General features: G+C 37.3%; 2 protein-coding genes across 2 annotated transcripts; one reads left to right on the forward strand and one right to left on the reverse strand.

Moving 5' to 3' along the window:
- Positions 1–1292: 1292 nt before the first annotated feature.
- On the reverse strand, positions 1293–4392 carry LOC104096900 (small ribosomal subunit protein cS22). The gene is made up of 4 exons (XM_009603349.4): positions 3986–4392; positions 2362–2463; positions 1945–2244; positions 1293–1618 (listed from the first exon to the last, which is right to left on the reverse strand). Exons 1-4 carry the CDS (start codon positions 4274–4276, stop codon positions 1580–1582), a joined length of 732 nt encoding a protein of 243 aa, XP_009601644.1. The 5' UTR covers positions 4277–4392; the 3' UTR covers positions 1293–1579.
- Positions 4393–8544: 4152 nt separating this feature from the next.
- LOC138897361 (uncharacterized) lies at positions 8545–10162 on the forward strand. The gene is made up of 3 exons (XM_070183325.1): positions 8545–8929; positions 9386–9543; positions 9884–10162. Exons 1-3 carry the CDS (start codon positions 8545–8547, stop codon positions 10160–10162), a joined length of 822 nt encoding a protein of 273 aa, XP_070039426.1.
- The last annotated feature ends 15184 nt before the right edge of the window (positions 10163–25346 follow it).

Raw genomic sequence — 25346 nt, forward strand, 5'->3', positions numbered from 1 at the left:
CTTAAATGATATAGTAGTATTATTTATCATAACCAAAATAAGGTTTGTCATACATATTAAATCATTGCCTGTGATGATCTAACTCTTGTTGGAAGTCCTAAAGCCACTGGCACCACTGATTCCAAGCCCACCAACAAAAATAAAGCTTACCGAAATTTTAAGAAGAAAGGTGACTAAAACTTAGTGGGCGTTTGGACATAAGAATTGTAAAATTCTAAAAAAAAAGTGAATTTTTTTTTTAACTCAAAATGGTATTTGAAAATTAGAGTTGTGTTTGGACATGAATTTAATTTTGAATTGTTTTTGAAGTTTTTCTGAGTGAAAATTTTGAAAAACAGTCTTTTGGAGTTTTTCAAATTTTTAAAAAATTCCAAAATTCATCTAAGTGAAAATTAAAAATTTTATTGCCGAACACTGATTTCGAAAAAAAATTAATTTTTTTTGAAAAAAGTGAAAAAATTCTTATGTCCAAACGGGCTCTTTAGTTGCATAGTTTTCTTATCCAGGTGAATTTGGCATTAGTGCTAGAGTAGATCTAACCTGTCATTTCAATTTTACTGTTTATATACCAGCTTTGCCAAGATATATACTTAATTTGTTTTATATAATGGAAAACTATAAAATAACCCAATGATGATTAAATATATTGAAAGTGGTAAGAAGTTCATTTACATATCATTTAGCTTTCAAAAAGATATATTTTTTCCTTTTTCAAGTGTATTCTGCTAATTTAAGGTTTAGGGGAAGCATGGTCTTTGTCATTATTCTTCGGGAGGTGAACTTCTCATGCAGGGGTGGAGCTAGCATATATGTTACTGGTTTGACCGAATTGAATAACTATTAATTCGGACCTTATATATGTATTAAAAATATACTAAATATTAAATTCTGAACCTAGTATATATATACAACTAATTCAATTTCTAACTTTTATTAAGTACAAAACTACATCTACACTTTGCTTATTTACATATCAACCCGTATGTACATATTATGTTACTCCTTTAATACTTTGTGAGTGGAAACCATTATTTCACCTTGAAATACTCCTCACACAAGTTTTTTCAACTTCAACTTCTCTAATTCAAGTTGAAATTGAAATAGTAGACAAAATTATAAAACAAATATTGTTTTGCTTATAATATTTCAATGTTTGCAAATAATGCATGTCCACACGACTACTACGTAATATCACCAAGTATTTCAATTTTAGGGGCATTTATGATCCAAACCAAGATCTCAACATGCGGCGAGCTGGCCCTTTATATGAAACTTAGAAAGTAACAATCAGCTGACAAATTGTTAAAATAGGAAATTGTAAGAAGTGATATGGTAAAGTTGTAGCCACAACATCAAATGTCAGAAAATGATCATGTACAACAATTTTCATCTCAGCCCAATAAGCAAAGCAACTACGAGTATTCAGTATGTTGAAGCTCTTTGAATACCAAATCAACGAAGCTCAAGAAGGACGTAACCTTCTAAAGCCTATAAATGTCTCAACTTGATCCTTGACTCTGCTTCCAACAAAAATACCAAATCTCCATGGCATTTGGTTAAGTGCACGGTGTGTTATGTTTTATGCTTTATTTACACGAATCTTCTGTCCATCAAGCAGCTGCAGAAGAAGGAGAAACACAAGCTTAGTCACATATTAATTCAACTCAAACAGACTTCAAGAAAAATCATAAGACTAGCAATGCATGTTAAATAAAAGTTGTCATCTTTTACTTCTGATGAACATAGGATTTTTTGCATAAGAGAAAGCCATTTCTCATCTAACTAATAGGAAGTGATAAACTTACTGCATCATTAGAAGATAATATTGTAAGCTTCCACATCCTCTTCGGAAGAAAATGAAACAAACCCATACACTAATATAGGATTTTCTTGCATCAAAGTAAACCAATTCTCGTGTATCTAATATAAAAGTAATAAACTCACCGCATTGTTTAGAGATGATATTGCAGCTTCCACATCCTCTTCAGAAGAGAATGAAACAAAACCATATCCACTAGACTTTGAGGTCCCTGGAACCCGGGAAACCTTTGCACTTAAAACATTTCCCTTCTCAGAAAAGAAGTTCTTGAGCGACTCTGAAGTTACACTTTTTGCTAGATTACCAACATAAACTTTGTGAGGGCTGTCAACAAATTTGGAATCATCCGATTGGAGAAGTGACGAACCCACAGAAGACAATGGCTTTTCAGTTATGTTTACTTTGATTTCACGACCTCCAATTTCCTGTTCAAGAATTAAAAAAGAAAATGGAACATGTCAATAAGTCAATCCTTTCCTAGAACAAAACTCAGTAACTTTAATTTTGGTTGTTGTTAAATTGTAAAGCACGTATGCCCCTACAGTGCCATTAAGCTTTTCAACAGCAGCACTTGCATCCTCAATTGTTGTCATCGTAACAAACCCAAATCTACGACTCCTTCCGGAGTACTTATCATACATAACCTGTCAATGCAAAACAGAAAAATTGTTAACAAGTGTAGCAACCACTCACAATATCCATTTACTATCTTCTTTAATAACTTTTTTTTTTTTTTTTGTGAAATGGTAAAAGTTTTATTGATAGAAGGTACCAAGATGGTACAAGTAGTACAATAACAAAGGGAATGCAGATTAGAACATAAAGACTACATCTACTGTCTGCTCTGCCCCCTAGCAAGTCCAAGAAATCCATAACTCATTTCTGCTACCAATAAGACTACCCTTACACCATAAGAAAAGATTCTGTATTCACTTGTTCTTAATTCTAGAAATATGGTCTCTTTGTCCTTCAAAACAAGCTCTATTCCTCTCCAGCCATAAGATCCATAAGAAAAAATTCTGTAAACACTTGTTCTTAATTCTAGAAATTTGGAATAGGAATACTATTCCAAATTTGCTTCAAGTTTTTTTGAATCCTCTGCCCTTGCCAGCACTCAAGTAAACCCCTTAGGCTATTAGGTATTTCCCAAGAGATACCACAGATACTCAGAAAAAGGTCCCAACACTACCTAGAAATTCTAAAGTGCAGAAAAAGATGTTCAACTGATTCCTGATCCTCCTCGCATAAGTAGCACCTGTTAGACAGGAAAAAACCTCTTCTCTGGAGATTTTCTTGAGTTAAACAGGCTCCCCAAATTACTCCCATTTACTCTAACTAGACCAGCAAATGTGTTCACCAATAGGCATATGAGAATTTGTGTAAATGGTTTTCCAGTAAGTAAGTTTTCCAGTTCATTCGGCACCCTTTGATTTTGAACTCGCAAAGGTTGGGTATTTAAGTGGAGAAGGGTAGGGGAGCAGGCCATTATCTACTGAGTTTGAACCGTGCATCAGCTCACCTTAGGGATTTCTTAATTATCAAATAAAACAATTTATTTGGATGATTGTTACATGTTGTATTGTATCGTATTGTTACTTTAAATACAATGTTTGTTTTGATTGTTACTTAAATTTTATTATATCGTATCGTTAAATGTAACGACGAAAAATATCACTTTATGGAACGACCGATTTGGTGCGGTCGCATCGTGATCTTATCTTTTTTCTCATCTTGGCCTTATGTATTAGTATTAAATAATCCTATTTTATCCTTTACCCTACCTTTTTATATAATAATTTTACCTCGTAACTTACTTTTCCTTTATAATATTGCAATTTTATTCTTAATATACAATCTATCCAAACATTATATACATCAAAACAATACAGTACAATACAATACTATACGATACATATGAAACGATACATAATAACCATCCAAACACGCTGTTAAAGTTCGTATCCACCATCTTAAATATCATGATCGAGTAAAAGTTGAAGCACTTATCTCTTTAGAGTACCCATACCAAGTAAAAGAATTTACTTATCTACCAAATGATGCTACGTTGGAAGGAAATCGTGGCACATATGTAAAGTCCGTTAACATGTAAAGACAAATGTATGAATTTGTTGGTTCGGTGTGAAAATTGTTTATCCTGCGAAGTACCTCGGCTTTCTCGACGGCGGCGTGCTCTTCAACGATTTTACGGAGCTCATCGGGTTTGAGTGTGCGAGGAATGTTACCAATGTAAAGTCGCCTGGCGGCTTCCGAAGAGGGGTCCGCTGTAGAGACTGAAATTTCTTCTTCCTCAACGGCATTCATTCTCGTGGATAAGCATACTCGCGCTGTTTGTGGTTTAAGAGACAAGTTTGGAAGTTGAATTGAGGAATTTCTGTTTCTATTTCTGGGGTTGTGCAAGAAAGTTGGGGATATGGTGAAAGATGAAAGGGTAGACATTTTCTAACCAACTGAGGTGAGAGGCCTGAGATGTACTTTGCAGGGGAAATGTGAGTCAATGAAGATAAGAGTAAAGCAACTCAACGATAAGGGTTTATCACTTTATCCAGTTTGGAAGTACAATGACATTTGTAGCCATTGCCTTTTCAATAAGAGGCTGGAAATTGAATTCTATGAATTACTCCAGCATTTCATTGCAGATCAGTTAGGGCCTTTTTGTCTTCAATTTCAAAAGCTTTCTAAATGTTTGCGAAAAGTTGAAATTATTAACTTAATTAATATGTAATTAGTTTTTTTTGTATATCAACCGAATTTAGTGTTGATTTTTATCAAATTGATATAAATAAAGTAAAAAAAATTGACTCCAAAAGGTTCTTATTCTATTTTTTAAAACTTTTCCGTAGCACAAATCTTCTTCATCTCTATGACCTTTATTTTCAGCAAAATATTCATATTAATTTGCCTTCCGCAAGATATGTTTAATAGTGGTCAAGGTGGCTTCCAACGACTATTTTCGATCTTCAAAAAAGTGTGTCACGCTGTATATCTTCTTCTTTAATAAGCTTGACAAAAAGTAGATAGTTTATTTTTACTTTTTCTTTTTATATCTTTTTCCTTTTGCTAATTTTTGTCCTTGTTTGATACTTCATACTCTGTAATGAATCAAGAAGTAAGATTTACCTTCCCTGAATATCCCATCATCCACTTTACTTGATCATCTTTAAGAATCTCTACAAGCACTTATGATTAGTGGCGCAGCCACATACTTTGAAGGGTGGCCACACCCTTTATCAAAACATTATAGTGTATATATAAAAAATTATATTGTATATATAGAAACTTATATTGTATATATATTGTTCCCTTTTATAAATTTAACAATGTAACACAAGTTTCATACCTGCAAATTATAATATTGACTTAAAGAAATAGTGAGGGTTAAAAATTTTCCTATTCTATACGTCAAATGTTGATTTTATAGCTTAATAACTTGGTCATAAATTGATTGACTAGGCCTTGTAAAGGTTCGATTTTAGGAAGGATTAGTGTTTAATTTTTTGGAGGAATGTTAGTGTATATCTTAAGTATACTTAGTGTATATTCACTGTATAATTGTAGTTTCACTAAGTATATAATAAGTATACCTTGAGTTGACATAGAGTACACACAAAAAAATTAAAAAGTAGACATAGGTATATTGTGGGATTTCTGTGATATTTTTATTGGAAGATTTTGCCCATTTTGAAACAATTTCACAATTTCAACATCAAATCACTGAGTTATACGCGAGTATACATTTAAGTTTACATTGAGTATATAAAATCTATAGTATACAATAGGTATATTGTGGGAACTCTGCAATTTTTTCTTTTACCAGATCTTTGTCAATTTTAAAATAATTTCATAATTTCAACATCAAATTTAATGTATGTGACATTGATTGTAGAAGAAAAATAATCCAGTTATGGTAAAAAATACTAGATTGTTAGATTTTTATGGAATGCATCTTTGTTCTCTTTTCCTTGAAACACATCGCAGTGTTTTGAAAAATGATCATTTTGGTTTGTTTTCTTACTGCTTAGGGTTTGAAAATAGTAGATCCACTGTTGAAAGCATGGATTCTAAATGAAATTCTTTTAAAGGATAAATGGTGGTCGAGAGTTTTGATGGGTTGGGATATTCCTACCAGGTTGATTTTTTACCTACTAGAAGATATTAATTTTTGGATAATAAGTGGAAATTTTAATTATTAGGCTAGGCTAGGTGAAGATGGGGTTGCCACTATACATCGCAATCCCTCATTTTGAGTTTTAACATTTCGTTTCTGTATGCGGCAAAATTGGTTAGTGACAGTTGGATGAATGAGAAGGTGACACGTGAAGCTGAAGACAGGTAAGATGTGAGTCAGCAAATAGTCGATACCAGTTGCAAGCATGTGACCGGTACTGGATGAATTCCGAAAACATGATAAAAGATAACAAATATTTGAAGAATTGATGTCGGATAACATTCAATGAGTAGCCGTTACATAGAATATCTGCACGTATAGCCAACTGTTATGCAACCATCAATGACAGTTTTATTCTCAGTCAAGAGGAGCTTGATTTGAGGATCTTGTCTCCCTAGACATAGCTATAAATAAGAGAATTAGCACCCATTATTGCAAACGAAAAATATTCTGTACACAAAGGCTATATTCTACTCTCAAATTATAAAATTATTTTCTTTCTTTTGTTCTTAATATTGTTCATACTACTGCTTCCGGAGAAGATCATCATACCAGCATGCTTGTATTTCTTTAAGTTATTTTTACATTCTTAATTTCATTCTTGTTTATTTCATATTGTTGGATCAAATTAATTCACGTGTCAATAAATCATATTATAAATTCAACTGTACCGTTTTACGTGTAAACAGTTTGGCGCCCACCTTGGGACATAGATAATTGTGTAATTGCTTTGACCCATTCATCTATTACTAACAAATTTTGATTTTTTTCTTAGCAAAAGAAAAATCAGATATGGCCGTTAATGATGTCAACAATTCCTATAATGTTGGAGAACATAATGAATGTGATGACGTGTTCCAACGTGATGATTCAACCAGCGAAACCTGCAATGAAAGAGATGAAACAACTCCAGTTCGCAAAAGTCAAATTCCTCGACATGTGAGGAGTCCAACTCCTGGTGATTTGGATGATGACCATGTTGCTGAAACGGTCAAAATCTTGAGAGAGCAACAAAAGGGCAATTATGGATCACCTCTCAAGACAAGATCAGGTGATGACAGAGTTGAAACATGCATTATCGGTTGCTTCCAATAATGCTAATGGAAGAGCTCAGATTCCTCCTAGCATCCCTGCAAAGCAAACATTCCAAAGAACCAGTAACGACGCTCTAAGGGAGGAGTTTGGTTTTGACGAGGTAGGAGGTACCAGTAGTGGATCTGGGAACGTCAACAACACATACGACCCTTTCAAAACCGAGCTCATGAGATTCATGAGAGAAATAAATGAGCGAATGGACCAGAAGGCAAAGGCATTTCATGCTCAGATGGATCAGATCCCAGGAGCGCCACCGGTGTTAAAGGGATCGGATTCTAAAATATATATGCAATTGCCGTTTAAACCAAGTGCGGCTCTAGAATTAATCTCAAAGAGGTTTAAAATGCCAGATATTCTGAAGTATGATGGGACTTCAGATCCACAAGAAGATATCACAACCTACACTATGACTGTAAAGAGAAACAACCTGGCCCAACACAAGATCGAATCTATTTTGTTGAAGAAGTTTGGCGAAACCCTGAAAAAGGGTGCCTTAACTTGGTATTCTCTTTTACCTGAGCATTCCATTGATTCTTTTAAAATTCTTGCAGATTCATTTATCAAAGCTCATGCTGGAGCAAGAAAGGTTCAAGCAAAAAAGGCAGATATATTCAGAATATCCCAAGGAGAATCCAAATTATTGCGAGAGTTCGTGATCCCATTTTAAAATGAAAGGATGCTATTACCAGCAGTACCGGATGAGTAGGCAGCGAAGGCATTTGAAAAGGCTCTCAACCCATTGAGTTCCAATGCCTCTCAGAAACTAAATAAAGGCTTGCTAGAATTTTAGTCAACCATATTGGCAGAAGTTCACAATCACTATGAGTCAAAGATTAGAATAGAAGATGATTGACTGGGTTCCTCGGTGTCTTCCAAAGGACGGAATCGTGATTGGAATCAAGATAAATTTAAAAATGATTTTAAAGAAAATCGGAGGTCCTCTAGAAGTCGTTTTCAACCTTACGAGAGGGCCGATGTACGTGGAAATAATGGTTTTCAGTCATCGAATAGGTTCGCTTCCGAAGAAGGGCGGATCGTGGTTGAAGTAATAGATCATTGCAGGAGAAAGAGGTATCGGGGTCCCGAGATTCAACATATCCCAGGTTATCCGATTATAATTTTAATATCAACTTGGTAGAATTGGTGTCGGTTATGAGGAATATTAAAGAAGCTAGGCTCCCGAAACCAATCCGATCGGATCGTAGCCAAAGGGATCCTAATCTATGGTGTGAGTTCCATGGAACTCACGGACACAGGACGGGGGACTGCCGACACCTTCGTGAAGAAGTAGCAACATTATTGAAGAATGGTCACATCTGAGAGTGTTTAAGTGATCGCGCTAAGAAAAACTATGGGAGAAACTGAGATGTTGCAGAACCATCAAAACCGGCTGCAGGGTCACCTCGTATGACGATAAATAGGATCTTCGGTGGAGATAAAGTAAATGGGTGACATTTCGGCAGCAAAGAAGACAAAGATATTGGTAGCTCATGGCAAGAGGATCCGAGAGATATCAGAAGATAACATCACATTTGCAGAAGAAGATGCTAATGGACTTATTCTCCCACACAATGATACTTTGGTAATCTCTCTTAATGTTTTAGATTTCTATATTAAACGTGTGTTGGTTGATCCAGGAAGTTTAGCTGACATCATACAATGGAGAGTTCTGGAGAAAGTGAAGTTAACCGGAAATATAGTTTCGGCAATAAAACTTTTAGCGGGGTTCAACTTAATACGTGTTATGACCCGAGGAGAAATTCTGCTACCCACGCATGCCGAAGGGGTAACGAAGACCACCCTGTTCGAAGTGATAGATGGAGACATAGGTTATAATGTGATCCTGGGGAGGCCATGGATACACGAAATGAAGGTTGTACCTTCAACATATCATTAGCTCTTGAAATTTCCCACACCAGAAGGGATCAGACAGATTAGAGGAGATCAACCGTCTGCAAGGAAAATGAACGCAGTGATCGTTTCCAGTAGCAAGGTTAAAGAAACGAGCAAATAGTAATTACAGGAATTAGTGACCTCTTCTACCTCAATTGAAGATAATAAAGAAGAAGAGTCATCGGAATTTTATCAGGTACCGAGGTCTTTTCAGGTACCGAAGAAAACATATGCGACCAAATCAACTGCAAAAGAGCTTGGACAAGTGGTCTTGTTCGAAGAATTCTTAGAAAGGAAGTTTCACTTAGGAACGGGTTTGAGTCTCGAACTCAGGTTAAAAATTATGGATTTTATAAAATCTAACGTTGATTGTTTTGTATGGTCGCATTCAGATATGACAGGTATTCCATTGAAAGTTGTTGTCCACAAGCTGAGCTTGGATCCTAACTTCCCTCCGGTAAGGCAGAAGAAGCGACCGATATCAGAGGTCAGAAATAGGTTTGTCAAGGAAGAGGTAACCTGGTTACTGAATATAGGTTCAATTCGGGAGGTAATTACCCCGATTGGCTAGCTAACGTAGTGGTAATACCTAAAAAGAATAATAAATTTAGAATGTGTGTAAATTATAAAGATTTAAATAAGGCATGCCATAAAGACTCTTTCACGTTGCCAAACATTGATCATGATTGATGCTACGGCCGGACATGAGTTAATGAGTTTTCTTGATTCTTATTCCGGGTATAATCAAATTAGGATGGACCCGAAAGATCAAGGGAAGAATTATTTTATCAAAAGTTTCGGCACATACTGCTATAATGTGATGACCTTTTGGGCTTAAAAATGTCAGAGCCACTTATCAGAGGCTTGTTAATAAAATGTTTGAAAAGCAGATAGGTAAGACAATTGAAGTTTATATTGATGACATGTTATTTAAATCTCTTAATGCAGGAGATCATCTGGAACATCTCCAAGAGACATTTGACATTCTGAGAAAATACAACATGAAGTTCAACCCGGAGAAGTGTGCCTTCAGAGTTGGTTTCGGTAAATTCTTGGGGTTTCTGGTCTCTCAAAGAGGAATTAAAGTAAACCCTGATAAAATCAAAGCCATCGAGGATATCCACGACCAGTTAAATAAGTGTGAAGAAAGTACAGAGGTTGACCAGTAGATTGGCGGCTCTAGGTAGGTTCATCTCGAGGTCTTCGGAGAAGTGACATCACTTCTTTTCACTTTTGGAAAAGAAGAACGATTTCCTGTGGACTCTGAAATGCCAACAGGTACTGAAAGATCTAAAAAGGTACCTATCTAGTCCTTCGTTGTTGTCAAAACTAGAAGAAGGTGAACAACTGTTGATTTATCTGGCGGTCTCGAAAGTAGCGGTAAGTGCTGTTTTGGTCTGGGAAGAAGAAGATACACAGTTTCACGTTTATTATGTTAGTAAAATATTATCGGGAGCGTAAATACGATATCCACACCTTGAAAAGCTGGACTTAGCTCTCGTAATTGCCTCTCTAAAGCTTAGGCCTTATTTTCAATGTCATTCTAGGGCCATTGTGACAACCTTTCCCTTGAGGAATGTCCTTCATGAGCATGAGTGATTCATTTGGATAAATGGGCAGTCGAAGTTAGTGAATTCGACATTGAATACAAGCCTAGGACTGCAATCAAGTTACAAGTTTTGGTCGACTTTATGGCTGATTTTAGTCGGGGATTAATGCCTTTAGCTGCTAAAGAAGCAGTGTTGGTATCGGGAGCGGTATCAGGAGTTTGGACCTTATTTGCGGATGGAGCTTCCAACGTAAAAGGGTCCAGTCTCGGGGTAGTATTAATCACTCCTTCGTGGGAAACCCTGAGACAGGCCATTAGAACCGTGTCACTAACTAACAATGAAGCTGAGTACGAGGCTTTGGTTGCAGGACTTGAACTAGCTCGGGGACTAGTTTCCGAGGTCATCAAAATAAAGTGTGACTCCCAGCTGGTGGTGAACCAAGTATACGAAAATTTCGACACCAAGGAGGAGCACATGTAACAATATTTGAACAAGGTTCAAGTATTACTTTTCCGGTTCATGGAGTAGTCAATCATCCACTTTCCAAGGGAGGAAAATGTGGAGGCAGATGCATTGGCTAATTTGGGTTCATCCACGAAAATGAAAGGGTCTGTTGTTGGTGCAGTAGTTCAAAAATTATTGAATTCAATGTTGGATGTAGATGACTACTATGAAGTTAACTCAACCAACTTAATTTAGGAGTGGAGAAATGAGTTTATAGAATATCTAAGGCATGGCAAATTGCCTGAAGACCCAAAAGCATCCCCGGCGCTATGGACCAAGGCAGATCGTTACTGTCTTGTTGACGGTCAATTATACAGGAGGTTGTTTTAAGGACCATTGGCTCGGTGTTTAGGGACGTCGGAGGCTGACTACATAATGAGAGAAGTTCATGAAGGAGTATGCGGGAACCATTCCGGTGCAAACCCGTTGGTTCTCAAGTTAATAAGAGCTGGGTATTATTAGCCCCAGATGGAGCAAGACACAAATATATTTGTACAAAAGTGTGACAAATGTCAACACCATGCACAATTAGTGCATCAACCGGCAGAACTTTTGCATTCGGTGGTGTCACCGTGGCCATTCATGAAATGGGGGATGGACATAGTCGGTCCCTTACCACAAGGACTCGGTAAGGTAAATTGTTTTTTGGTTTTAACTACTTATTTTACTAGATGGGTTGAAGTAGGTGCTTACCAAAACATCGGAGAACGAGAAGTGATCAATTTTATATGGTATCATATCGTCTACCGGTTTGGAATACCAAAAGAAATTGCTTTTGACAATGGGCCACAGTTTATAGGTTCTTGTTACACCACGTACTTTCAAGTTAGAGTTCATCTTAAGTGAATCAATATGAGCCATAGAGTTGAAGGAACCTTTACAAAGATAATTATGGGGTAAAACAAGTTTTAAGGAGTATCTTGAGGGTTGGAAGGTTAAGAAGCTAATCGAATCAAAGAAAATAAGTTTTGTCGAAAGTCAACAAGTTGGGAATGTTATAACCCATATTTGTGGGTTGAGACTAGGGTGCTTAAGATGATAAGAAGGTAATGTTATGAGGTATTCTAGTCTTGTGATAAGTTTTGTAGCCAAGCGAGATGAAACAAAAATCGACAAAAGTTGTCACAAGTTATGTTCATTATTTTACTAAAAGTTTATGTCTAATGTTACTGATCTTTTCTCTCAATGTACTTAGATTTACGAGATGATACACCCACAAAATTGAAGATCTAGGAGTCTAGTTTCTAATGCAGTAAACCGTTTGTCAATATGATATCGGAGTTGAGAGATATTCTCATATTTGCAAAACTGCGCAAGCAGCTACTGTTGGGACCCACTTGAGACGGCCACCGATCGTACTTCTTGTAAAAGATGTTTCAGCCTTATTCGGGTCATTTCTCACCCAAAATACGTTCTAAAAGCTCTTGAAAACTCTCTCTAACAAATCCCAATATCCAAGAACCAAACTCAAGGGAAATCAACTCAAATCATCATCAAAAGTGTTAAAAACTACAAGAGAATGCTTCTATGATGTTGTGGTGTGATTGAGGGCTATTTTGAGCTAAGTTGAGATGGGGTTTCGAGTTGTAGCTTCTGTCCAAGGTATGTATAACATCTTCTTAATTGTTCCTAAGGTTAATCTTGTGTTGGGTGTGTTGTTTGAGTGAAAAAATATAAGATAGCACTTGAAAGAACATGGGACATGGTTATCTTTTTGGTTAGACTGTTTCTTGGCCACATATATGGTTTGTGGTGGCTAGAAATTATGAGTAATAATTTGATAATGTTGTGGCTGCTGTTGTTAAGCTTTTCTAGGTTTTAACTAAGTTTGTTAAAGAAGAAAACATGAAACACAAGTGATTGACAATAAAAGTTAGGGTGCAAGGCGTATGGGGCTATTTTGGAAGTCATTTTGTGGATGTTTTGAATTAGGAATCATATAGTACATATAAGTATGATATTTTAAAGGTAAACCAATTTATGTAATAATAGTTGGATTCAATTTATGTTTTATTATTAGTAAAAATGATCTTGCCGCTCAATATAATTGTTAAGATAATCGGAGAAGCTCATATTGGATTATATTGTTATTGTTGTTGGGCTTTTGATGACCCTTAGTGGTCTTTGGGATGTAGTAAAAACAGGGGAGTTTCTGTCCGATTTTTTGTAAGCTATACGACTAGCCAAATACGATGGTACGACATTATATGTTGACGACAATATCATTTCACTTGTTATAGACGCAAGAAGTCGTGTTGAGCTTGGTTGAGGAATAAGGAAGAGATCATACAAGTATGTTAAGGCAGTTCCTTCATTCTTTTGGCATGATCTAATTGAAATAAACATAAACAATACGCTATTTCATAACGGATCCACTCCTACCAACTAAGTTTGTCCATGCTGTTCTTTCCTTATAAAGTTATTCTAAGCATGTATGAATGACCCTTGAATCCTATTGAGGTCCATATTGATGGTATGGATGTCCATAATGTTAATCAAATGTGCAACAACCCTACGTCACTCCGAAAGGTTTAGAACGTGATTCCATGAGTCCAACATGTATTATATATATGTATCTATTTTACTCTACCGAGTCGCGCTATAGTTGGACGGGTACGACACCTACTGTACAATCACTGATCAGTTGGGTCTTACCGAGCTTCACGTGGTCGGGCACGATTCAACCGAGCCTGATGATGGCCAGGTACATTTTTACCGAGCCTATTATGGCTGGGTACAATATGATGATGATGATGTCCACAAAAGCGAATGTTTTAAAAGCTTATGTATATATATGTATCATTCATTTCATGTCAGTAGCCCTTAGAGGTACTAAGATGTTACAGGTTGTATCTTCTCTATCTTTCTTTACATTACTGTTCTTATTTATGCTTTCTAGCCTTACATACTCAGTACTTTATTTGTACTGATGTTCCTTTTGCACGGGGACACTGCATTTCATGCGCATAGGTCCTGATAGACAGGTTGATGGTCCTCCAAGTATGCTATCCGTTCAACGAAAGGTGTTGGTGCACCCCAATTGCTCTGGAGTTTCCTATTTGGTCAGTATGCTTTGGACATGTATTGATTGATATGGCGGGGCCCTGTCCCGACCCTTATGACGTTTATGTACTTTTAGAGTCTAATAGATAGATGTCATGTATATGGATGCTGGTAATTCCTTTTCGGTATATGTTTGAGTGTACAAATGGTCATGTCGGTCTTATAGGCCCGTATGTCACATGTATAAGTTTGTATATCATGTTGGATCATCCTATGTCGATTATTCCCTTATGTTTTGATGGTTTATCTCTTGACTGCCTTCCCAGCCCATTTATGCATGATGATATGATAAGAAAGATACGTTACATGGGTACTCGGTTATGTAAGGCCTGGTTGCCCGTCGCGTCCCTCCGATTTGGGTCGTGACAAACTTGGTATCAGAGCAGGTCTGTCCTACGGATGTCTACAAGCCGTGTCTAGTAGAATCTTATTTATGAGTGTGTTACATGCCACACTTATAAATAAGAGGTTGCGGGATATTTTGGATTGTTACTTTCCTTTCATATTCTAGATCGTGCAAAAGATCGGAGTTGTAGGGAATTAAGTCTAACGTATGCATTGATGTAGGTTGTACAAAGATGTCATTACCCAGAAGAGATATAACTAGTCGGGATGTTAAGGAAGGATTGGTAGGGGTATGAGACACACGCCCTCTATTGAGACAGATCCGTCTGAGGACCAGGGTGAGTCATTCCTTCAGACAACCCTGATTCCACTAGTACTAGAGGAGCTGAGGGAGGCTCCAGCATCATTAACTCTGACAAGTTCCACCACCGGCTCTGTTTATGTAAGAACATCAGTACAAGTATTGACGTAGTTGGTAGCCTCTCAGGATTGGCATCACTTGAGGGCCCCTGATAGTGATAGAGCCCTTGAAGGGTCAGGAAATTCACAACCTAAGGAGTGCGAAAGTCGTCTATATTTGCAAGAGATGATTCTGATGAAGCTATGGGATGGACTAAGAGGGCCAGATCAACTGATGCTTACATAGGACTGCTGGGCGGTGGTAGGTTATAGCAGATTGGGTTTGCACAGTGACTTGCGCATGATCAGAAAAGTAAAGCAATATGACAACTAAAGAATGAGGCATGTCAGAGTACGAGAAGTAGAGAATCAAGGATGTTTTGTTGAAATTACTTCCAAAGAAACGAGAAGTGAAATGTTGTGAAAAGTTTGTGCGAAACTAAATAGAGCAATATGAGTGAATAGGGAAGACTATTAATGGACATACGTTAAAGTATGGAAGTACAATAAGTTTCATAGGTAAGTGGATTCATAATTTAAACGGGGATTATTAGAAGGTCAATTTAACCATACATATGCGAGGTGACGCTATCGAAGGATGACTTAGGATGAACTAGAACTAAGGTACCAATTAGAGATTCAAATGACTCTCACACTAGCTAGCATTGTAATGATAGAAAGAGGGAATAAGCAGAAGGAGGAAGAGGATTAGTGGGAGAAGAACCCTAAAAGAAATTGGTAAAGATATCCTTGACAAACCACGTGAACTAAAGTTAAACTCGTTGAAAGAAGGCATGCCAACAAGAACGTATGGCTCGCTACATATATGGACCTCTATAAATTTCTCAGAGGAAGGAAGGTTAACCATAGGTCAATCGTAAGTTACTAGGAATATGGACCTATGGAAGGCAGAAAGACAAGTAGGACTTCAAGCGTGAAACATTGAACTATTTCCCTAAGGGGGGAGACGAGGTGGTAAAGTACTAAGTCGAGAGAACATTTGTTTAACAACAAAAATATTAGAGGATTAGAGACAAAAAGAAGTATAAGCAACTTTAAAGTAACGCACGGGTACAAGTAATATGGAAAAGAGACAATATTGATTTATAAATAGACGACAAGCATAGTCAAACACTTTATACATGGGAATGTTAACCTAAATAATTCATTAAATTTGGAAGATATGATCCCAAAGGAAATTTATGAGATTGAAAGGAGAAGGAAGAACAGTCATATGGAGATAGAGAGGGACCCGAGTACGATAACTCTTAAAATTAAAGATAGACCATGGTAATGTCCAAATGTTACAACCATGAGGGATAATCGAGATGACAACAAGAACAACGGAGTTAGTACGATATTTCAAAAAAAAAAAAACCTAAAGAAGAGAAACCATCAAAGTGGAAACAATAAAGTCGACATCAAGGATAAGACTTAGGATAGACAATAAGGAAAGGACGAAGTAGAAAGAAACAGTATGAAGGCAAGCTATTTCACAACGTCAATTTCTTCTATAAATCAGAATCTAACCAACGAATAATACGTCAAATGTATACGGTAACAAGAAGATGGAAATCAATAGGTGATGTCTAGAACTATATATACAAGGGATTCAAAATATGTGGGAATTGGATTAGGGTTACAAATAAAGAATATCATAATATAAGCCAAATAAGAAGCCGTTGACAATTTGGGGCAATGAAAAAAATAAGGATGAATGGAGAACCATAATGGTATACATGTTTCATATAAGACGGCTTAGAACTAGAATAAAAAGAGCAGAACTAAGATTGTAATGGATGCGTTTAGTCATAAGTCATGGGTAGTTCGATAAATGAGCAAGCCCAAAAGGAACAAGGGGTTGACTAGAGGTCTTCACCAATTAAAAGGATCGAAATACGCTTGGTAGAATCAGTTAATAAAATATAATGGTCAGGAATATGGTAGATTCATCTCTTGTAGATAAGGAAGATTTCTGTTTTAGGAAAAGTTAAAAGAAGTATTTGGTAAGAGATAACTACAACTTTTTGAGTCTATTAAAGGAGGGATCTTGAAATATCATGGCCGATTGTGTATTGGGATAAAGGTTCATTATTAACGCTATTCTATTCATCTCGGAACGTCAAAAGTATACCATGATGTCAAAAGATTACATTGGTAGGATGACATGAAGGAAATTATTGTAGGGTTCGTAACTTAATATTCTAGTTGCTGATCAGACAAAATACAACATCAGGAACCCAATGTATTGACATGAATAAAGTAACCCAATATGGAAAGGAGAAAAGATTGTCATAAGATTCGTTACAAATATAGCAAGTTCGATTCCACATGGATGACTGTGGTTAGTTTTACAAAAATCAGTTTACATTTACTGGACAAATTACTAAAGGTTATGTAAAACGGAAGGGTGCAGAAGGTAGATCGGGTACAAAAATATTTATTCCTCGATTACGGTTAATAGAGGTGCTCAGTTATAGATAGCTTATGAAAGACCTCTCAAGAAACATGAGTACATAAGATAATTCTAGCAAGTAAAGCGTACAATTCAAATGATCAAAGATATGTTACAAGCTAAGATGCCAAATTTTATGGAAGGATGGGATAATCAATTACCGACTATTGAGTATTGCACAATAATAACTATAATAGTATCTATACATGGGGGAGGATCATAAGGAAATATTTTAAACTGCACGGAGTAACTCCTTATAAAGCATGATGCGGAAGGAAATATAAATTCCCCATAAGGCTTTTTGAAAGACAGAATTATTCGACCTGATTTAACGTATCAAGTTATAGAAAAGTCATCCTATTTCAAGAGTGTTTATGCTTAGAAGTGTCATAGATCGAACCCCAAAATGCGACGACGAAACTTAAGGAAATATCGATTTGATAATGAGGCCTTCTTGAAAATTATGCTCATGAAGAGCATAACAACTTAATGGGACAATCTAATCAAGACATATATAAAGCCACGTCCAAACTACACAAAGAAGGGACTAAAGTGAATTTTCCCTCAGAATTAGGATCCGTTCACTCGGTTATCATGTTATGATATTGAAGAAATGCATTAATGGTATACAAGTAATAAAGGATCGATATTATGAGAAGATTCTAGTAGCTATAAATGAATCAGGAATCTATGCTATAGAAGCACATGAGGTTCAGATTACAGAAAACCTATTTTACGAAGAGGTTCTAGTTGCTATTTTAGATCATCTTGTCCACAAGTTGGGGACCAAGAAAGTAACTTCCGTAAAGATATTGTGGAGGAATAGGAACGTCGAAGGTAAGAAGTGAGAAGCCATAGAATAGACAAATTCTAAGTACCCTCAATTGTTTCAGATAGAAGATTAGGCTTACCTTTGGCCTTGAAATCAATTACGACCCTCACAAAATAGGTGGATAACCTCCAAAAGTCCACAATAACCTATCCATAACACATATAATCTGTCGTTAACTCTTGACATACCTTCAACATCCGTAACCAAGGAACAATATGCCTCCGAGGCTCAATCATGTGTTTTTTATCCCATGTTATGTAATTTCAATCAACACTCATTTTATGATTAAATGCTATTAAGAATTGAAGCGTTACAATGTTTTCAGGAGTAGATTTGGACACAAGGTATGGGATAGTCCTGTTTGCATAGGAGGCTCTATTAAAATTTCCATAAAATCCGCGAGAGCTAGTTTCTCCTCTAAGACTCGTTTACATTCGAGGACGAATGTTCCAAAGGGGGGAAGGATGTTACACCCCGTACTTTCAAGTTAGAATTCATCTTAAGTGAATCAATATGAGCCAGAGAGTTGAAAGACCTTTAGAAAAATAATGATGGGTTAAAATAAGTTTTAAGGAGTATCGTGAGGGTTGGAAGGTTAAGAACCTAATCGAATAGAAGAAAATAAGTTTCGTCGAAAGCCGGCAAGTTAGGAATGTTATAACCCATACTTGTGGGGTGAGACTAGGGTGGTTAAGATGATAAGAAGGTAATGTTATGAGGTATTTTAGTCTTGTGATAGTTGTGTGTTAAGTTTTTTAGCCAAGCGAGTTATGAAACAAAAGTCGACAAAAGTTGTCACAAGTTACGTTCATTATTTTACTAAAAATTTAGGTCTAATGTTACTGAGCTTTTCTCTCAATGTACTTGGATTTATGAGTGATCCACCCACAAAATTGAATATCTACGAGTCTAGTTTCTAACTCATTAAACCGTTTGTTGATATGATGTCAGAGTAGAAAGATATTCGCGTTTTCGCGAGACTGCGCAAGCAGCTCCTGTTGGGACCCACTTGAGACGGCCACCGACCTTACTTTTTTTAAAAAGATGTTTCAGCCTCATTTCTTATCATTTATCACCCAAAATTTGTCCGAAAAGCTCTCCAAAACCCTCTCAAACATATCCCAAGATCCAAGAACCAAACTCAAGGGAAATCAACTCAAATCATCATCAAAAGGGTTAAAGACTACAAGAGAATGCTTCTATGATGTTGTGGTGTGATTGAGGACTGTTTTGAGCTAAGTTGAGATGGAGTTTCGAGTTGTAGCTGCTGTCCAAGGTATGTATAACATCTTATTTATTGTGCCTAAGGTTAATCTTGTGTTGTTTGAATGAAAAACTATAAGATAGTACTTGAAAGAACATGTGACATGGTTATCTTTTTGGTTGGACTATTATTTGGCCACATATATGGCTTGTGGTGGCTGGAAATTATGAGTAATAATTTAAAAATGTTGTGGCTGCTGTTGTTAAGGTTTTCTAAGTGTTAACTAAGTTTATTGAAGAAGAAAATATGAAATATAAGTGATTGACGATAAAAGTTAGGGTGCTAGACGTATGGGGCTATTTTGGAAGTCATTTGTGGATGTTTTGAACGAGGAATCATATAGTACAATCTTGGATTGGAGCTTTTAAAACGAGCTCACCGCTCAATATGATTGTTAAGATAATCGGAGAAGCTTATATTGGATTATAGTGTTGTTATTGATGTTTTGGTTATTGTTGTTGTTGTTGGGATGTTGATGACCCTTAGTGGTATTTGGGATGTAGTAAAAGTAAGGGAGTTGCTGCCCAATTTTTCGTAAGCTATACGACTAGCCAAATACAATGGTACGACATTATATGTTGACGACAATACCATTTCACTTATTATAGACGCAAGGAGTTGTGTTGAGCTTGGTTTAGGAATAAGGAAGAGATCATACAAGTATTTTAAGGCACTTACTTCATTCTTTCGGCATGATGTAATATGAAATGAACGTAAACGATACGCTATTTCATAACGGATCTACTCCTAGCAACTAAGTCTGTCCATGTTGTTCTTTCCTTACAAAATTATTCTAAGCATGTATAAATGATCCTTGAATCCTATTGAGGTCCATATTGATGGTATGGATGTCCATATCATTAATCGAAGATGAAACAACCCTACGTCACTCTGAAAGGTTTAGAACGTGATTCCATGAGTCCAACATGCATTATATATATGTATCTATTTTACTCTACCAAGTCGCGCTATAGTCGGCCGGGTATGACACCTACTGTGCAGCCACTGATCAGTTGGGTTTTACCGAGCTCCACGTGGCCGGGTACGATTCTAACGAGCCTAATGATGGCCGAGTACGTTTTTACCGAGCCTATTACGGCCGAGTATGATATGATGATGATGATGCCCCACAAAAGCGAATGTTTTTAAAAGCTTATGTATATAGATATGTATCATTTATTTCATGTCAGTAATCCTCAGAGATACTCAGATGTTACAGGTTGTATCTTCTCTATCTCTCTTTACATTACTATTCTTATTTATGCTTTCTTGCCTTCCATACTCAGTGCTTTATTCATACTGACGCCCCTTTTGCCTGGGGATGCTGCATTTCATGCGCGTAAGTCCTGATAGATTGGTTGACGGTCCTCCTAGTAGGCTATCCATTCATCGGAAGGTGTTGGTGCACTCCAATTGCTCCGGAGTTGCTTATTTGGTCAGTATGCTTTGGACATGTATTGATTGATATGGCGGGGCCCTGTCCCGACCCTTATGACATTTATGTACTCTTAGAGGCTTGTAGACATATGTCATGTATATGGATGCTGGTAAGTCCTTATCGGCATATGTTTTGAGTGTACAAATGGTCATGTCGGCCTTATAGGCCCATATGTCACATGTATAAGTTTGTATATCATGTTGGATCGTCCTATAGGAATGTGTGGAGTTCGAGCATTCGGGTTGTAGGTTAGGAGGTAGTTGAGCATTTTTCTACTTCGTTCTGGGTGTGAGGATAGACTAATAAGGTTTGTCTTAGATTGCTAGTGGTTAATGTTGTGTTCACATTATTCTCTCGTCTCTCTTTACTAATTATTGTTATTGTGTTTCAACTATTTTCTGGTTCTTATAATGCTGTTATTATTTCTATAGTTTCTGTTGATGGTACTGATATGTTGTCTTTTTCGTCTTTTTCATTCTTTTGAGTTGGGGGTCTATCAGAAACAGCCTCTCTAGTCCATCGGGGTAGGGGTAAGGTCTGCGTACACACTACCCTCCCCAGACCCCTTACCTGTGGGATTTTACTGGGTTGTTATTGTTGTGTCATCCTATGTTGATTATTTCCTTATGTTTCGTCCTATGTTGATTATTTTCTTATTCTAGTTATCTCATGACTGCCTTTTCAGCCCATTTACGCATGATTGTATGATAAGAAAGATACGTTACATGGGTAGTTGGTTGAGTAAGGCATTGGGTGCTCGTGGCGTCCTTCCGATTTGGGCCGTGATAGTTCCAAAGTCACAAAGTTTTTGGAAGAATTGAAGATCAAACAAATTATGTCTTCACCATACCACCCGAGTGCTAATGGACAAGCAGAGTCAACCAACAAGGTTATTATCCAAAACCTTAAAAAAAGAAGTTAGAAGATGCTAAAGGCTATTGGTCAGATGAGCTAACGAGTGTTTTATGGGCATATCGGACCACGACGAAATCGAGCACGGGTGAAACACCTTTCTCACTTGTATATGGTTCAGAGGCTTTGATCCCGTAGAAGTGGGATAACCGACCTTAAGGTTTGCCTGAGCAAACAAAGAGACAAACAATGAAACATTGCTGGTTAAACTAGATTTTCTTGAAGAGCACCACAATCTGGGATATGTGAGGATGGTGGAAAAAAAGCAAGGATGGAAAGATATTACAACATCAAAGCAAATCTCTAATATTTCAAAGTTTAAGAAAGGTAACTCAAAATACTCAGGAATTTAACGGCTGGAAGCTGGGACCAACATGGGAAGGACCTTACCGAGTTTCAGCTATAACCGGTAAAGGTTTATCTGAATTGGAAAATCAAGATGGAGTTAAATTGCTAATAAATCGGAACGTGACTCACCTCAAAAAGTATTATTGCTAAAGATCCTTGTTGGTACTGAAAGTATGTGTTGCTCTCATTTTCCCTTCGACTAGTTTTTATCCCAATTGGGTTTTCTGGCAAGGTTATTAATGAGGCATCAATGTAAAGCAAACTACGAAAGAAGGTCAAAAGAAAACTTCCAGTGTTCGAATTCTCATCGTACGTATCATCCGAACACTAGGGGGAACTATTATGTATGAAGGCACTAAAAAGGTTATGATGACCGGGGACTGTTAGAACCGGGAGCAATGTCTTATCAGGACCGAGAACTGCATGATTAGCCACGTAGAAATAAGTTGTACAAGATAGCCACATATATTATAGCTTTATTTACTTAAGAAAAAGAATGTTTAAGTAAATGTACTTTTAAAGATAGAGGGAATAAATCAAAGTCCTTTTATTTTTATCTTATTTCTTGTCTGAATTATAAGTTAATTTACTTTATTGTTTGAAAGTTAGTTAAAACTTCAAATGCTTGTGTCAGAATAAATAGAAGACGTCCTCTTCAAGAGAATTGTAATCATAAGGGCCCTCTTTTATGAAACCTTCATAGTCAAAGGGTAGATTCTGAAAGTATTTATGCCCACAAAAACTATCGGATGTGAAAAGATTCCCGAAGCTTTATCAGTTAGATGAAAAAGAATATTTTTTTCACAACACTTAAGCAAATAATTTCTTTCATTAATTAGAATTCCAAACTCTGTAAAGAAGTTTTGACATAGTTACAAAAAGAAAAGAAATATATCTACATTAATTCTTGCTGCCATAACCCGAAGGGAGAGAAGAGTCTTCTATTTCTTTATTGGGAGAAGGTTGTTCTGCTTCCGGTTCAGGGCCTTCATCTTTATCTCCATCTTCTTCAGCTTCCTCTTTGGTTTCCTCTTCGGTTCCCGAATACTCGGAGTTAGTATTCGAAGAGTCAGAAGCAGTGGCCCGAGCTGGAAAATTCTTGAGAGCGGTTGTCTCCAATTCACGAGCTTTGGCGATGCATCCATCAATGTTTGCAATGCCTTCTTTGGCCTCCTCAAAAGTATTCCTCTTCATATGATATATGACATACGTTTTCTCGAAGAGGATAGAATCTTCTAGGTCTTGGAGTTTAGCTCGAAGTTTTTCAATCTTGGATTGGAGCTTTTAATTTTCAGCTTTCATAATGTTGATTTTGGAATCAAGCTCAGCATTGGTGGTCGAGTGAAGTTGATTCTGCTCCATGACCCTTTTGAGTCTTTCTTCCATTCTTCCTCTCTTCTCCTAGGCAATATTGGCCTCCTCGATTTTGGATCATAAGCTAGCCTCCAAGTTGTTTACTTGCTCCATAAAAGCAAACTCGCGCTCGGCAGTAACATTCATGGTATCATATAGGTCAACCCACTTAGCCTTTGAATCCTTGAGGTCTTCATACAATTGAGTGACCTCTTAGATGTGGGCCATTCTATATTGCTTGGATTGCTGTAATCGGGCCTCGATATCATCCATTTGAGAAATATTTGCTTCCAGTACTGGGAGGCGCTCGGCAAGCTGACTCCGTTCAGCCAAAAGTTGATCTCGTTCCATAGTAACTGTTTGTTTATCCAACATTGACCTTTGTAGGACTTCAGAAGCAAGAAAGTTGGCCTGAAGAGGTGAAAGCTATGGTTATTAACTCAAAATATAACAAATGAAGAGTGATGGGAGATGATTATAACGATACCTATGCTGAGCAGTGCATGCTGTTGTTTAACAGACACTCTGCAGAATGAGAGTCCATTTTTCTCCAGTCTTTTTCTGTGGCCAGCGACTTTAAATAATTGGCAAGCTTTACCGGTTTGGAAAGTATATGGAACTCATTCAAAACCGTGAGGATGATGTTTTGTTTTCCATGAGGGTATTGAATGGGTGCTGAGTAAGTATTTCTCAAATTTCCATGGTCGGGTGACCATGGGGAAGGAGCATTTTCCATTTGTTCGAATGGCGCCGGTGAGGAGGAAGCAACTGATGTAGAAGGAGAGGTAGTTATTATCGGCTCAGAAGTTGGTGGTGGAGGATGGTTAGGGATTGAACTCCTTTGGCCAGAGGCGTCGAAAGGATTCAGAAAATGGGACTCGATATTTTCAACCAAATCCATTTTCGTAAAGAGTCTCTGAAGTTCCCCCCGTGGTGGTGTGCGAAGCTCTCCCAGCTAAGCATCCGGTTGAGCTGATGAAGGTTTTTTCTTCTCTAAAGGGCAATCGCGTCATCGTCGGTTTCTTCATCATCAAGGGCCATTTTGGTCGGTCTAGTTGGTATTTTTTTACTCTCTTCTCCCGAGTCCCAGCCGAGGAGGTACGTTTCCTCTTTTGTTTCTTGTTTTTAGGCTGGGGACTCCGGGAAGAGGCACCTTCACCAAAAATGATAGTAGATGCACGAGCTCTCCTCTGGTTAAGGGCGTTTTGCAGTACCCTTTTGGCTTCCACCGGGTCATCGAGAGCCTTGATGTCGGGGCAAACAACGGGTCCTTTCGGAAGTCCTGTGTGGTACAAAAAGGTAGTTAACAAATTTTTCCAAGTTATGTTGTAAGATTGAAAGAAGGGAGGAAGAATTTTTGTTTACCATGGTTTTTGGCTTTCCACCCATATTTGGGGGCCATTTCTTTCCACATCGAGATTCCGATGTAGTGATATCCAAAATTTTCTGTGCCCATTGGGCCAAGTTCTTAACCCATGGTGGTTTCAAATGAGTATCTGGAATAAGAAAAATATAAAGTTAGCAAAGAAGGAAGGTCTTTTTAAAACATGGAAAGAAAAAGATACCCGAAGACTTATGGAAAAGATTCCATGATTCAGGAAAAGCAGGTGTTGTGGTCAGGAGGATGTCCCTGGTAGCAATGAAAATGAACCGTTCCATCCATCCACTGTTGTTGTCATCACCAATGCTGGCAAGAAGGATATGATGACCGCATTTGCTAAGTTTTAGCACACCCCCACGGAAAATCTTTGGGGAGTAGAGGTTCATTATATGTGCAAGAGTTAGGGTTTCCCCAGTCTTAGAGCACAATTGGCAGAGGCAAGACACCGTACACCATACTGATGGGCCTGCTTGTGCCAAACAAATTTGGTACTGGTGGCAAAATTCTAA

The sequence above is a fragment of the Nicotiana tomentosiformis genome, chromosome 8 (genome assembly GCF_000390325.3).
Source record: "Nicotiana tomentosiformis chromosome 8, ASM39032v3, whole genome shotgun sequence".
NCBI classification, from domain to species: domain Eukaryota; kingdom Viridiplantae; phylum Streptophyta; class Magnoliopsida; order Solanales; family Solanaceae; genus Nicotiana; species Nicotiana tomentosiformis.

Coding starts and splice junctions, on each gene's coding strand:
- LOC104096900 (XM_009603349.4), bottom strand. CDS start 4,276: ATGTCTACCCTTTCATCTTTCACCATATCCCCAACTTTCTTGCACAAC. Junction 2,245..2,361: donor TTGAAAAGCTTAATGGCACT/GTAGGGGCATAC, acceptor ATTCTTGAACAG/GAAATTGGAGGTCGTGAAAT. Junction 1,619..1,944: donor TATCATCTCTAAACAATGCG/GTGAGTTTATTA, acceptor CTTCTTCTGCAG/CTGCTTGATGGACAGAAGAT.
- LOC138897361 (XM_070183325.1), top strand. CDS start 8,545: ATGGGTGACATTTCGGCAGCAAAGAAGACAAAGATATTGGTAGCTCAT. Junction 8,930..9,385: donor AGTGATAGATGGAGACATAG/GTTATAATGTGA, acceptor GGTCGCATTCAG/ATATGACAGGTATTCCATTG. Junction 9,544..9,883: donor ATATAGGTTCAATTCGGGAG/GTAATTACCCCG, acceptor TTTGAAAAGCAG/ATAGGTAAGACAATTGAAGT.